Raw genomic sequence first — 16,217 nt, 5'->3', positions numbered from 1 at the left:
AGTCAGCAGTTGTAAACTAAATCCATTTGTAATCTTAAAACTGTTCCTGATTTTTTTTTTTTCCATTTTGGGTCACACCCGGCAATGCACAGGGGTTACTCCAGGCTCTGCACTCAGGAATTACTCCTGGTGGTGCTCGGGGGACCATATGGGATGCTGGAAATCGAACCCGGGTTGGCCGTGTGCAAGGCAAATGCCCAACCTGCTGTGCTATCACTCTAGCCCCTGATTTAAAAAAAAAAAAAATTCTCTTACTCGGGGAATCACACCCAACTCTGCTCCAGTTTTATTCCCAGCTCTGTGCTCAGGGATCATTCCCGATTTGGGGATTATATGTGGTGCTAGGAATTGAGCTCTAGTTGACTGTGTGCAAAGCAAGTGTTTTCCTGCCCACTGTGCTATCTCTCTGGTCCCTGTTCTTGCTTTTATAATGTCCGGGATTTTTCATTTTTATGTCATAACTGAATTTTACAGTGTTTAACTGATTCATTAGATTTTTGCCCTTGTAAAATCGTACACTTCCCTGTAGCCCAACATGACAAACTAGACCTTTTGCAGCAAATTCTTCCAGCAGGCAGTGCACATGTTTTTGTTTTAACTTCAATTTGTGCTAATTTGAAAATGATTCTCACAGAATTACATATGGTAACATAGAGGCGGGGGAGGATAGGGAATGTTGTGGGGCAAACAGAAGAATGCCATTCTCCTTTGCTGAATCCATGTTATAAATGCTATATTTCCTTAAGATGGACAAATTATTGGAATAAAACACAGTCCTCCTACTGATTGTGGTGGCATTTGGGTTCGAACCAGCAACGGAGGTCATTTTGCTTCACCGAATTATCCTGATTCATATCCACCGAACAAGGAGTGTATTTACACTTTGGAAGGTATTTGACCAATTTCTGTCTTTTATTTGATTAATTTTTTTTTGCTTTATTGTAAAACTAAGTGCATTGGTAAAAAACCCTGTATAAACCATTTGAACAACATCTAAACATGTATTTAAGCGTATTCTGAATAGTAAACACAGCAATAATAAAAACATTAAAATTTTATAGGAATTTTTAATTTCCTAAAATATAATTCAGCTAGTTAAGTCATTACATATCAGAAGCTTCTCTAATAAAAAAGCTTAAACATTTTGGCCTCTCTTACTAGACTTCACGCAGACTTTTGCACAGAGTTGCTTTATATTTCTTTCTTCGTTAAAAAAAAAAAAAGTTATGTAGCTGAGACCAGCACCAGGAGGATTACTCCATAGCTTAGTGGCCAGTCGGGCATTCTAGAGGAAAGGGCAGCTCAGACAGAGAAGGGAACACCAAATAAAGGGTGCTTGGAGGACCCTCCCAGGAGGGGAGATATATGTCGAAAGTGGACTATGGACTGAACATGTTTGCCACTCAATGTCTCTTTTGCAGACCACAACACCCAAAAGGAGAGAGAGAACACAGGGGATTGCCCTGCCACAGAGGCAGGGGGGGATGGGGGGATGGGGGTGGGGGGGATATTATCCATGGTGGTGGAAAATGGGCACTGGTGGAGGGATGGGTATCTGATCATTGTATAATTGAAACCAAAGCACAAAAAATTGTAAATCTACAACTGTACCTCATGGTGTTTCACTAATAAAAAAAAAAAGTTATGTTACATTTAATAAATATTAGTTTCTCAGTTCTTTATATATGATCAGGTTAAGTACAGTTTTCTGGAGTGGGGCTTCTCAGATTGTGCTCAGGAGGTCTGAGGGCCTCACCTATCTATGAATATTGGCCCACCACACTGTCTGTTTAGTTCAAGGTCCCAAAGATGTGATGTTGCCAGGCTGTGCAGTCTTGGTGTAACCCGGGCCACTGTGCAGTGCTCCAGGAACCATGTGGTACTGGGAAATAAACCAGGTTGAGCCCATGCTAGGCCTGTACCCTAACCTCTGTACTATCTTCTGGCCCCAAATTAAGTATATTTGACTAATCTAACCAATAGCATATGCAAAAAGGAAAGATTATAATATTTCTATGGAAGAGTATCATTAGTACAAAATAAAACTTTGACTTCATATGTAGTACTGTAGCACTGTAGCACTGTCGTCCCATTGTTCATTGATTTGCTTGAGTGGGCACTAGTAAGTCTCCATTGTGAGACTTGTTACTGTTTTTAGCATATCGAATATACCATGGGGAGCTTTCCAGGCTCTGCCGTGCAGGCGGGATACTCTTGGTAGCTTGCCGGGCTCTCCAAGAGGGACACATATGTAGCAATTTAATTATAAAAATTGTAAAGTATCAGGGGACTTACTTGGTTTTTGTCATTTAACATCAGTGCACTAATTGTTTTTTCTCATTCATGTCACCCTGATATGCTTTCCTCCTGTTTTCTTTTTTAACTCCTATTTTCTAGCTGCTCCACGTCAAAGAATAGAGTTGACTTTTGATGAACATTATTATATAGAACCATCATTTGAATGTCGATTTGATCACTTAGAAGTTCGAGATGGACCATTTGGTTTCTCTCCACTTATAGATCGCTACTGTGGTGTGAAAAGCCCTCCATTAATTAGATCAACAGGGAGATTCATGTGGATTAAATTTAGTTCTGATGAAGAACTTGAAGGACTGGGTTTTCGAGCAAAATATTCATTTATTCCAGGTAAGAAATTAACTTTGCAGTAGTTAAGTCTTAATTTGGTCTTAGACTCTTAAGAATAGAAAAGATCATTTTTAGTTAGTCAAATCATGTGATGTTAATAAGATTCAAGGGAAATCAGTTCATGAATAAATAGAAACTAAAAATAAAAAATAATACTAGCCTATAATTTTGCAGCAAATCACAGATGGTATTTTTTCTTTTTCTTTTATTTTTTAAATTTTTTCGCTTTTTTGGGCCACATCTGGTGGTGCTCAAGGGCTACTTCTGGGATATTGTTTCAGAGGTCCTGTGGTGCCAGAGATCAAACCCAAGCCACACACTAGCACTGCACTCTAGCACTGTCCTCCCCTTGTTCATCGATTTGCTCGAGCAGGCCCAGTAACGTCTCTATTGTGAGACTTGTTGTTACTGTGTTTGGCATATGGAATACGTCACGGGTAGCTTACCAGGCTTTGCCGTGTGGGTGGGATACTCTCAGTAGCTTGCCAGGCTCTCTGAGAGGGGCAGAGAAATCAAACCCAGGTCGCCTGGGTCAGCCGCATGCAAGTGCTATCACTCCAGCCACACCTATGCAAGTAATTTAACACCCCCAAGCACTGTTCACTGTAACCCTGGTGGCACCCAGAACTCCTGGGACTGGTCAGCATCTCCTTGTCGAACCTAAGCACTGAAAACCTCCAGCGAGTCTGTTCAGCCAGACCAAGGGACCCCTATGCTCACTGAGCCCTGGTTGGGAGCACCCCCCCCCCCCAGCAAATAAAAATTCAATAGACTTACTTTCATAATCTCTACCAATATAATTTTGGCAGATTTTCCCCTTTGGGCAGATTTACTACTCACTGAACTAAACTGATTCTAGATAATACCGAGCAATTTAAAGAACACTGCTCTGCCCTTGGAGGCAAAAGATCTGGGTTTTTGAACTCTTCCTTTGCCACCTATAGCTTGACTGGCTATTAAAATAGTAAAGTGTGCCTGAGAGTTGCTACTGGTAAAATGCGGATACCATCTGCATTGAAGTTTCCTCTTTTATTTCATGATGTTATAGTTCATTGTGTGGGGGGGGGAAGAGGGGGGGCATGATATACCAAAAACAGTAACAATAACAGTCTCATTCTCCTGACCCTAAAAGAGCCTCCAATATGGCAGCATTGGGAAAGATGAATAAGGAGAGGCTGCTAAAATCTCAGGACTGGGACGAATGCAGACATTACTGGCACCCACTTGAGTAAATTGGTGAACAATGGGATGACAGTGATGATGATGACAGAATCAAAACTTCATTATTTTTCCAGGTTTTTGCAATTATAAAAATCTGCTATAAAGCTTCTAAAAACACTGGATTTAGTGTGAAAAATAAAATTTTAATTCATTAGTGTAAATGCCAGGGTACATATTGCTGGATCATATTGAAATTTATCTCTAATTTTGCTAAAATGAATATGATACTGCTTGTACGACATTGATAATGTGCTTCATGCCAATGTATTGTCCACCTAAAAATGACTAATGGGGGCTGGAATAATAGTGCAGTGCAATGGCTAATATGCCCAGGCACAGATCCAGGAGTAGTTCCCAAATACCACACAATTTGGTCCAAATTTCCCAAAAAGCAAAAAAACAATTTTTTAAAAATTTTTATTAGTGAAACACCATGAGGTACAGTTGTAGACTTACAAATTTTTGTGCTTGGGTTTCAATTATACAATGATCAAATACCCATCCCTCTGCCAGTGCCCATTTTCCACCACCACTAATCCCAGTATCCCTCCCACCCTGCCTCTGTGGCAGGGCGTTCCCTTTTGTTCTCTCTCTCCTTTGGGGTGTTGTGGGTAAAGCAAAAAAAAATTTAGAAAAGAAAAGAAAATATCTGTGATTTGCTGCAAAATTACAGGCTAGTTAGATATTAAATTATGCATAGTTTACTATAGTTAAGAATTTAAAACATTATAATATATAGGAATCTATAGCTTCAATTGGTAAAAAATAATGAAATAACTTGAAAGTTCACATCCGACATATTATGGACACCATACTATGAGCAAAGACAAATTGCTGATTTAGCCTTAGCATCTTTAATAGTATGAAAAACTTATTTTATTGTTCAATTTATTCTATATAGTCGGGTGGTCAAGTCTTGTTAAAATTGTGGTCTTAGGGGCTGGGGTAAAAGCACAGCGGGTAGGGCGTTTGCCTTGCACGCGGCCAACCCGGGTTCGATTCCCAGCATCCCATATGGTCCCCCGAGCACTGCCAGGAGTAATTCCTGAGTATATAAGCCAGGAGTAACACCTGTGCATTGTCGGGTGTGACCCAAAAAGAAAAACAAAAAAAGAAAACTGTGTTCTTTAACTCCAGATATTTTATGAATAGTCATCTAATTAAATACTGAAAAAAAATGGGGGAGAGTTCGATTTAGAATACATTTCAGAGTAAATTCTTTTTTTCTTTTTGGGTCACACCCGGCGATGCACAGGGGTTACTCCTGGCTATTCACTCAGGAATTACCCCTGGTGGTGCTCAGGGATGCTGGGAATCGAACCCACGTCAGCTGCATGGAAGGCAAATGCCCTACCCAATGTGCTGTTTCTCCAGCCCCCCAGAGTAAATTTTTTAATCCAATTAACCAAAAACTTAACCTTGCTAGAAGGAAGCAGATTTTTTTTTTTTTTGCAAAGAAATGTAAGAGAAATTTGAATGTCAAAGAGTCTTGGAATAAAAAGGCATGGGAAATTTTTGACAAATCAGAATTTCAAAATATGTAGTTAAGAATTATAGAATTACCATTATTGCATTAAGATTTCCATGTTATTTTAGTTACTTGCAGGAAACAGCAATTGAAAGCCTTTACCTTGGGACAGCGAGTATCCTACTCATTGTTCCTGGCACTTTGATGAAAAACAGTTTAGGTCAGCAATGTAGCATTAGACCAGACTTAAAAAGTAAAAATTTAAGAAATATGGGGGAGGAAAGATCGTACAGCGTGTAGGGTGCTTGCCTTGCACACAGATCAACCCAGATTAGATTGCAGCATCCTATATGGTCCCCCAGTATCACCCAAGACTTAGTCCTGAGTGCAGAGTCCTGAGCATTGCCAGGTGTACCCCTTGGGGGGAAAAGAATATAAGAAACTTTAAATATCCTAATGTCAATGATATTCATTCTTTTTTTTGTTTCTCTTTTTTTTTTTTTTTTACAGATCCAGACTTTACTTACCTAGGAGGTATTTTAAATCCCATCCCAGGTTTAGTATATTACCTCTTTTTCCTTATGGTATTTGGGATCACTCTTATGTTCCTTTGAACTTCATCCACTTATTCTTTGTAGATTGCCAGTTTGAACTCTCAGGAGCTGATGGAATAGTGCGTTCTAGTCAGGTGGAACAAGAAGAAAAGACAAAACCAGGTCAAGCCGTTGATTGCATATGGACAATTAAAGCTACTCCAAAAGCTAAGGTATTATCATATATTGAATCACTTCATTGAAGAACACAAGAAGCTGTGATTTGTTTGATGTACAGTTTTGGTTTGTACATGTATTTATTGGTTATCCCCCCCAAATTAAAACTTTTTAAAAAAGTAATTTTATTCCAGTCACATTTGTCACAATGAGATCTCAGATTCAGTTTTTAAAAAAATTTTTAATAAACTTCAGTAATATTGCATATTAAGGTTCTTACTTTAAGAATTTTTAAGATCTTGGGACCGGGAAAGATGTGAATAGGGAGCTTACCTTGCATGTACTGACCCAGTTTCAATCCCCAACATTCCGTATGGTCCCTCAAGCTTGCCAGGTGTGATTCTAAAATACAGAGCCAGAAGTAAACCCTAAGCAGCATTGAGTGTGGCCCCTAACCCCCACCCCACCCCAAAATAAAGAGAAATTTTAAGATCTTAAAGTCTATGCTGGGGCTGGAGGGATAACACAGCAGGTAGGGCATTTTTCCGGCATGCGGCTGACCCGGGTTCAATTCCCAGCATCCCATATGGTCCCCTGAGCACCACCAGGAGTAATGCCTGAGTGCATGAGCAGGAGTAACCCCTGTGCGTAGCTGGGTGTGACCCAAAAAGCAAAAAAAAAAAAAAAAAGTATGCTTCCTAACTAAAGAGACCAAATATTCATCAATCTGATCATTAATATCTAGAAAACACTTTTTCTCTCCTGCACGTTTATTTTTTTGTTTTGGTTGGGGTGGCTCCTAAACCATCCTGCAGGGCTCAGGGACTCTCCTAGCAATATTCTGCCAGGCCGGGGCAGCAGTTCAGTGCTAGGCCCAAAGCTGTGGTGCTGCTTGGGCCTTGGAGTTCTGAGGACTATTCAGCAGTGCTGGAGTGTCTCCAGAGCTGCATCTTTCAGTGCTTAGGACAGTACGTGATACCAGGGGTCAAACCAGGATTAGGTACCTTAAGTTAGGTGCCTTAACTTACCTGTACTATCTCTCCAGCCCAGGTTGATTTTAAATGACTCCGAGTAATTGAAGTTGGCCGCTAACTTCTTTTGCTTTTAATTTTTACTTCTAGAAATACCAAGAGTTTAAATTCTATCTAGTGTGTGGGTGTAAAAATGAAAGAGAGTTGGGAGGTGGATTAAAAAAAAAACTATTTTAAGAATTACAAAGAGGGCCTGTGTGATAGCACAGCGGGTCGGGCATTTGCCTAGCACATGGCCAACCCGGGTTCGATTCCCAGCATCCCATATGATGCCCCAAGCACTGCCAGGAGTGATTTCTGAGTGCATGAACCAGGAGTAACCCCTGTGAAATGCCGGATATGACTCAAAAAGAAAAAAAAAATGAATTACGAAGGTAAAATTCTCAAGTATGTCATTAACAGTTCAGATCAGAACTTCTTAAACTTCTTCCTCCCTCAACTCCTTTTCACCTGAGGAATTTTTCTGTGATCCCATACATATATAAAACAGGTAAATAGATCTTGTATTTACTGATAATCATACATTTATTTAAAAACAACTTTTTCACAAATCCCTGGTTTGGACCAGAACAATAGTACAGTGAATAGGGCGTTTGCCTTGCACGTGGCTAACCTGCATTCGATCCCCAGCATCCCTGATTGCAGAGCCAGGAGTAACCCCTGACCATCACTGGGTGTGACCCAAAAGCAAAATAAACAAATAAATCCCTGGTTCAGTTGTGCAGCCCCATATGAAATCTCAACCCACAGTTTAAGATCAGCATCTCACAACTGGAAATGCTATTTCCAGTTGGCCTCCTGTGGGATATTTTAAGAGGCTATAGTGAATGGTGTAAATAAATGGGGGAGAGGGGCACGGCACTAAGGCCAAACAGTAGCGCCAGGGTGGTGGCTACAGGAAGGAACCAAAGTTGGAATCAGGCCACTTTTGAGAAATACTGGTTTGGAATATCTGAAAGTTCTCGTGTTATAAAATGCCTGGAAACATTGGATAAAATAGACTATCATTATAATAGTACAGATAAGCTCTAAAGAGAGAATGAGGCAATTTTTCTGTTCTTTGGCTGTTTTTTGGTTTTTTTTAGGTTTGTGGCAGTGCTTTGGATGTCCGTTTTTGCTTGTTTGTGGCAGTGCTCAAAGCAAATCCCCAATAGTATCCTGGGGTTATTTCTGGCAGTGCTCAGAGTATCTGGAGGTTAAGGACTAAACCTGCATGCACTTCCAGCCCTTTGAGCTATCTCCCCAGCCCCAAAAGGTAATTTTATTAAGTAGAAATGTAGAGTGAGTTCCAAAGCACAGCAGCCATCTGATAAGTGAGATTGTTCGTAGAACTACCCCTTTCTGATTTTAATAGTCTGTGACTCACTCTTCAGGTATAGATATGCCGTGGAACTTGGCATTAATACTACACTGAGACAGAAAATAAAATAGGTACTGTGGTTCAGGTGACCTTTGTAAAATCCCTCTCATAAACCCTCAAAGAGAGATTATTCCATTAAATGGTAGAACATGCCAAGACCACATGTTGAGAGAAGTGTATCTTTGTATGATTGCTTTTAGAATGGTAATATGCCTAGGGTCACCTCTAGAAATCTGTCTTTATTAGAGTGGGATGTGAACTTATATTCTCTGATTAATCCAGGAACCACCAAATCCTCAAAGTAATAAAACGATTCTGGGTTTATAAAATTTTTGAAGCATCTGGTTAAAATAAATACAAAATATCCAAGTGTTGTTAAAGATAAAACACTGTTAAAGCTAAGCTCCCAAACCAAAATTTGGGGAAAAAATAAATAAAGAACCCATTACTAGTGAGAGCAGAATTAAGTATTTTAATATCCCACAAAAAGAAATCAGAGAGATAAGGAAGACATATGTGCAGGTACAATTTTTAACAAAGTAGAAATTAAAAAAGAAGACTGATTACTGAAAGAATCATCTTTAAAAATAACTTAGGATGTACATTTGGAAAGAGGTGACAATTATTTAGAAGATTTTAAGAATTGACAAAAGTATAGTATAATATCTCTGAAAGCAAGAAAAAAATTAATACCATGCATACAATGGTCAACAGAGATGAGGGAATCTTTTTAGTAACTACAGAAAAAAAAAGAGTGCCTACAAAAAAGTGACATCAAAAACAGCAAAACAGAACCAAACAGATAATTCAGAATGTTGCAGGAGGTGGAGGCAATCTAAAAATTACATATCTATCTAAGATGGAATTCAGCCCAGAAAGGAAATTGAGTTTTTACGGATGGGACTAGAAGTCATGCTGAATGAAGTCAGTCAAAGAGGGACAAGTACAGAATGATCTTTCTCATATGTGGAATATAAGGAAACGTACTAAGGGAGCAATAAATGGCCAAACGCAACAGAACTAGAGGGTTTGTCTGTAGAACTGAGCTTACCTGGGCTCACCTGTGAGATGGATGAGGGGGAAACTTAGGACTTTGTTGGAGGGAAGCAGAGTGTATAGTTGAAATGATGTATATGGGAAACCGTCATTAATGTTATTGGAAATTATGGTACCTCAATAAAAGCAAATAATAAAGGAACCAGGTACTGTAGTTGAAAAGGTTATTTTTCAATATAACTACTGGAAATTTTGAAAATACAAAAATAGGAGAGAAGTAACTGTGTAAAAGAGAGCTGAAAGGGCTATTAAAATAGTAATCAAGTGCAGCTATTAAAAAGGAAGAGAAGATCAATGTTACTTTTTTATATTACTATACCACAAAAATGGACAAAATACAAATTGACATTTGCTGGGGGAAGTGGACAAATCTAATCATAGTTGGTTCTTTTTTTAACCTCTCAGCAATTAATAAACAATGAAACTAAGCTCAAATGATATTAAGTACACATTATGCCTAATAGGACAAGCTATTTTGCTCCCAACATCTAAGGTATGTTCATTCTCTGTAAATTTACATAAAATATTTTTTAAAACTGAACCATACACTGGGTTTAAAATGGAATTCTGAAATATAAACCACTGTCTGACATTCTGCAAAGTATCCTCTTAACAAAATACAATTAGGAACCAACAACCAAAAGATAACTTTAAAGGCCATATGTTTATGAGTTTAATAATACACCATAGAGGCTGGAGAGATAGTATGGAAGCTATGACTCTTGCTTGAACATGGCCAACTCAGATTTTATCCCAAGACCTCCACTTTCATCCCCCAGGTCCCTATGTGAAGAGCTGGGAGTAAACTTAAACTTGTGGGGATAGGGTAACGATATGGGATGGGGTGGGATGGGGGTGGGGGCTGCAAAACGGACCATGAGAAATTTGTCAGTGCAGCTACTGTGTTTCAGGCAGCTCTAGTTCTTGGTAGTTCTTGGTTTTTTTTTTTTTGCCCTTTTTTTTGGAGGAGGGGGTCACACCCTGCAATGCACAGGGGTTACTCATGGCTATGCACTTAGGAATTACTCCTGGCGGTGCTCTGGGGACCATATAGGGTGCTGGGAATCAAACCTGGGTCGCCGTGTGCAAGGCAAACGCCCTACCCACTGTGCTATCACTCCAGCCCCAGCTCTAGTTCTTATTGGGTTTCTTAGGCATAAACAGGTGATGAATAGACAAAACTTAAGAAAGCTGGTTTACGGGGCCAGAAAGATCTCAGTGTGCTGGAACGCTTACTGCGTGTATAAGAGCCCAGGGTCAAATACCTACCACCACATGGTACTGGAGGTACCAAACCAGGAGTAATTTCTGACCACTGCCCAGGTTTCCCAAAACAGAAGGATGAAACCCTAGCTTAGATAGAGTACCTGCTTCGCTGTATAAGGCCATATAAGTTTAATTTCTTGGTGTCACTGCATGCACTGAAAGCAGCCTTTATGATTCTGTTTGTGCCTGGCAACTATACTATCTGTGATCCCCATTATCATAAGCAGTTTCTTTTTGCATCACAGCTAGATAGATATATGAGCACCACAGCCAAAAAGTACAGTTCCTAGGAGCACTTGACATTTCAGCAACCCTCCATAAGCACTACCTATGTGCTTTTTCGCACAACAACAAAAAAGCATTGCAACCACTGGAGAACAGAAGTCCCTAAAGAAGTTACATGACCTTCTCAACATGTACAACCACAGTCCTGTGAGCACAACCAAGTGCAAGCACCATAACTAAATCTGTGCGAATCTTAGCTGAGCAGCATTAACCCGTTGGCATTACAGCGACTGCAGTAGAAGGAAGAGGGAAGAAAAATTAAAATATAATTTAATGAGAAAATCCTTATTTTTTAAAACATGGGAAATAGTAATTAACTTAAAAAAAATGGTAGCGGGGGCCTGGAGTGATGGCACAGCGGGTAGGGTGTTTGCCTTGCACACGGCCGACCCGGGTTCAATTCCCAGCATCCCATATGGTCCTCTGAGCACTGCCAGGAGTAATTTCTGAGTGCATGAGCCAGGAGTAACCTCTGTGCATCGCCAGGTGTGACCCAAAAAGCAAAAAGATAAAAGGTCGCTCAAAGACCTGAAGTATATGCCTAGCACTGCACTGCACCCCATCAGATGGAGCCACGATGGTTCCTCACAATGTTGGTCTACATGTTGAATCATACAACCACCATGACCACATTAATTCTATTAGGAATGGCCCTGAATCCCCTATGCACTGCTTGAGAGCCCCTCAAAGGTGGGGAAGAGATAAATCTACAAAATAAAACAATGTAAAGAGTATTGAGATCTTTGCTAATAAGTATTTAATAAATTTATATTGATGGTTCCTAAAACACATATGTTAATGTATATGGTTTTATATGTATACATATACATATATGTAAAGAATTTTCAAAATTAAATTTGAAAACCTGAGTATGCTAAATTAACATACTTAATTTATGCTTATACTGTTAACACAATAGCAATTAAGTATATAAAGTAAATATTAACAGATCTAAGAAAATGAATTATGATAATAAAAATTAGGAGACTTTAATACTGTACTTTCAGCTATAGATAAATTATCCAGGCAGAAAATCAGTAAAGCAACATTTGTCCTAAATGACATGCTAGAATTTATGAGCATGAGACAAATGTAGAAAATTCCATCATGAGCCAACAGAATTACATTCTTCTCAAGCTTACCTGTAACATTCTCCAGAAAATATATTGATAGAACAAAAATAAGTCTTAATTTACAAAGATTGAAATCATATTAATCACCTTTCCAGCCACAGTGGTAGATAACAAGAAATCGGTCAGTTTTAAAAACCTAGACGTTCAGGGCCAGAGTACAGCAGATAAGGTATAATACCACGTGCAGCGGACCTGGATTTGATTTGCATTGTCCAGTGTGGTTGACTGAGCCTGCCATGAAGAAGCCCTGAGTGCAGAGTCAGGAGTAAGCCCTGAAAAGAACAGGTGAGGCCCCAAAATAACAGCTAGTGTAAAAATTCACGAATATGTGAAGATTTTAAAATGCTACTTTTATAATCAGTGATTCTAATGAGAAACCAAAAAGTATTTTGAAGCAAATGAAAGTTTAGTTGCAACATGCCAAAACTAATGGGATGCCGCAGAAGTTTTCATAACTATAAATACCTACAGAAAAAAAATAAATACCTACAGAAACACAATCTCAATCTATGCATTTTTGGAGGAACTAGAGAAAGAACAGAGCCCAAGATTAATAGAAGGAAATAATGAGAGCAAATATAGCAAAAACAAAAACATTGAAAGGACAATAGAAAAGATCAATGAAACTAAGTGATGGTTACTTTGAAAGATGAAATTGACTAACTTATCCAAAAAAAAAAAGGACTCAAATCAGAAATGAAATTGAAGACACTATAGTGGAACTCAAAAAATTACAAAGGGTATGTGCCAACAAAACAGACATCCTATAAGAAATGGGCAACTTCTTAGAGACATATAGCCCACTAAAATTGGATCATAAATTCTGAACACTTATTACTAGTAAGGATATTAAATTTATAGCTGAAAAAATGACAAAAGACCAGAGATCTTGAATGGTGAATTCTACCAAACATTCAAAGAAAACCGAAAACCAGTCTTAATTTTTTCCTCAAAATCTAAGATGGAACACTCAGATTCATTTTATAAGACAAGAATTTTTCCAGACGCCAAAAATCAGAACAAGAAAAAGTTACAAGCCAGTATCTCCAAGGAATATAGATATAAAAATTTGCAACAAAACGTTAGCAAATCAAATCAACAAAACATTTAAAAAGATCATATGACACAGTGAGTGAAACTTTCAGAAATTGCAAGTATGATTCATCCACAATGCACAGAACAGAGGTTCCCAAACTTAATTATCCTACCACCATTTTTCAGAAATTTAGATTACTTGGTGCTTCTTTAGGAAACCTTAGCACTGTACTGTCCTTCCGTTGTTCATCGATTTGCTTGAGTGAGCCCAGTAATGTCTCCATTGTGAGACTTGTTGTTACTGTGTTTGGCATATGAATACATCACAGGTAGCTTGCCAGGCTTTGCCATGTGGGCAAAATACCCTTGGTACTCTAGGTCGCTTGCCCGGCTCTCCGAGAGGGGCGGAGGAAACGAACCCAAGGTCAGTCAGGCCAGCTGCATGCAAGGCAAACTCCCTACCGCGGTGCTGTCGCTCCAGCCCCTGTCACTGTCACTGTCACTGTCCTCCCGTTGTTCATCGATTTGCTAGAGCGGGCCCAGTAACGTCTCCAATGTGAAACTTGTTGTTACTGTGTTTGGCATATGGAATACATCACGGGTAGCTTGCCAGGCTTTGCCATGCGGGCGAGATACTCTCGGTAGCTTGCCAGGCTCTCTGAGAGGGTGGAGGAATCGAACTCAGGTCAGCCATGTTGGCCGCTTGCAAGGCAAATGCCCTACCCACTGTGCTATCACTCCAGCCCCTAGGAAATCTTTTTTTTTTTATTAAAAATTTTTTTAATAGTGAACAAAATACTCTTGTACCTAAGATCTACCACCCCCTAGATTTTTGCAGCCCCCGGGGTGCAGTATCACTCACTTTGGGAAACAGTGTTACAAACCGGATAAAAAAATTATATGATATCAATAAATATAGATAAAAAGCAGCAAAATTCAACATCCATTTTAAGACAAACTTATAGACAGAACATATCCCAATGTAAATATAGACCTTATGACAAACACAGAACTGAAATGGTGAAAACTGAAAGCTATACCTTTCTAAGATCACAAGCAAGATGACTTTCATAACTTCTATTTAACAATCTATTAGAAGTCCTAGACAGAGCAGTTAGGTAAGAAAAAGAAGTATCAGACACCCAAATTGGAAAGAAAGAAGTATACCTATTTGCAGATGAAATATACAGAAAACCTTAATTCCATCAAAAAGCTTTTAGAATGTAAACATTTCAGTAAGGTTATGGCTGTGAAATAAAAATATAAAAATTGTTTATACACAAATTATTAAAAAATTAAGGAAAGCAACGCCATTTACCATTTTAAGGTTAATAAAATAGAATAATTTTAAAGAAGCAAAAGATCTATATAGCAAAAATAGAAAAATGAGATTTAAGACATTTCCCCATGCTAATCAATTAGAAAAATTTATATTGGGACTGGAGAGATAGCACAAAGGGTGATATGGTGCTTGCCTTGCACGTGGCTGACCCCAGTTCAACCCCTGGCACTGCATAAGATTACCCAAGTACCACCAGGAGTGAACCCTGAGCACCACTGGTGCTCAATAAAAACAGGAGGGTGGGCCAGAGAGAAAGTATAATGACTAAGGAGCTTGTACACAGCCAACACGAATTGGTTCCCCGGCAATATCCCACATGGTCCCTGAACCCTCACATCCCTGAGCAACATTGGGTGTAGCCCCCAAAAAACACAAAGCTAGGGAAAATGTTAAAACATGCATATTACCAAAAGCAATCTCCAGATTTTTAATGAAGTCTTTAAACATTCCATGGCATGTTCCACAAAAATAGAGAAATCTTGTTTTGTGTAGATCAAACAACTCTGGGGGAAGGGGGTTGCTCTTTTTTCTTAGAGAAATGTTTTTTAATATATTTTATATATAACTAAAAATTTTATTTTTTCTAGTAGCATTAGTGTTCTCTGCCAGCGTGCTTCCCTGCCACCTGCTCTTCTCCCCCTTTAACTTGGGCACCTCGTTTTATTTTCAGAATCCAAGGACTTATTTTTATTCTTCAACGTCCATGACTTGCCTATCTCTGTATACTACATATTAGTGAGATGATCTAGCATTTGTCTCCCTGTGACTTACTTCATGACACCCACTAATTCCATTCAAGTTAGAGCTGAATGTAGAACTCCTTCTCCAACCCTTTGATGTCTGGCCATACCCACCTGTGCTCAGGGCTTACTGCTCTCAGCTCAGGAATCTCTCCTTGCTGGGCTCCATGGACCATATGTAAGTGCTCTGTGGTCCCAAATCTGGGTCAGCCGCGTGCAAGCCACCTTACCTGCAGTACTCTCTCTCCAGTCCCAGACTGTTTCTTTTTCTGTTTGGTTTTTGTTTGGGGGGGGGGGGCACACCCAGCAGTGCTCAGGGCTTTTGCCTGGCTCTGTGTTCAAGGATCACTCAGGGGAACGTATGGGATGCAGGAGAGCATATGGGATGTGGGGGATCAAACCCAGATTGATGGCCTGCAAAGCAAAAGCCCTACCTGCTGTACTGTTGTTTCAGTATTTTCTATACCTGATTGTGTTCCAAGTTCCACAAGAACATAGCATATCACTGTTTTGAGTTAATATTTAAGTGTTTCGGGGATAAATGTCAGGAACTGGAATTGCTGGGTCATATTGTAGTTCTATTTTTTAATTTTTGGAGAAGTCACCATACTGTTTTTCATAGAAGCTGAAGTAGAGGCAGTCCCAGTGGTGAGGGTTCCTTTTTTTAACCTCATACCCACTTCAGCACTGTTTGCTTGCAGGCAGTTTTATGTATGCCTTTGTCACCAGTGTGAACTGATATCTCATTTTCTCTTTGATGTCATTTCCCTGATCAGTTGATAATGAATGCTTTGTCAGATGCATGACGCTTAACATTTATTATTATCATTATTTTTTTTTTGAGCAAGCTTTTGTTTTGCGAACCTCCAGTTTTTGGTACTTTTGTTGTTGTTATTGTTGTTTGTTGGATATTTGTTTGTTGGA

At 39.2% G+C, this 16,217-nt stretch overlaps 1 protein-coding gene across 3 annotated transcripts in view; it reads left to right on the top strand.

The window, feature by feature from the left end:
* Nucleotides 1-16,217, top strand: part of NETO2 (neuropilin and tolloid like 2) — a 91,168-nt gene that overhangs the window by 12,717 nt on the left and 62,234 nt on the right. The window contains exons 3-6 of one of the 3 annotated variants that reach the window (XM_056136676.1): nt 747-890; nt 2,521-2,646; nt 5,846-5,890; nt 5,974-6,101. In XM_056136676.1, coding sequence (XP_055992651.1) covers nt 747-890; nt 2,521-2,646; nt 5,846-5,890; nt 5,974-6,101 — 443 coding nt within the window. Of the gene's footprint in view, nt 1-746; nt 891-2,397; nt 2,647-5,845; nt 5,891-5,973; nt 6,102-16,217 lie in introns of all 3 variants that reach the window. The other 2 variants (XM_056136675.1, XM_056136674.1) reach the window with 2 other exon arrangements.

This window comes from Sorex fumeus, unplaced genomic scaffold (genome assembly GCF_029834395.1).
Source record: "Sorex fumeus unplaced genomic scaffold, SorFum_2.1 ptg000122l, whole genome shotgun sequence".
NCBI classification, from domain to species: Eukaryota; Metazoa; Chordata; class Mammalia; order Eulipotyphla; family Soricidae; genus Sorex; species Sorex fumeus.
This window is presented reverse-complemented; position numbering and strand designations above follow the sequence as displayed.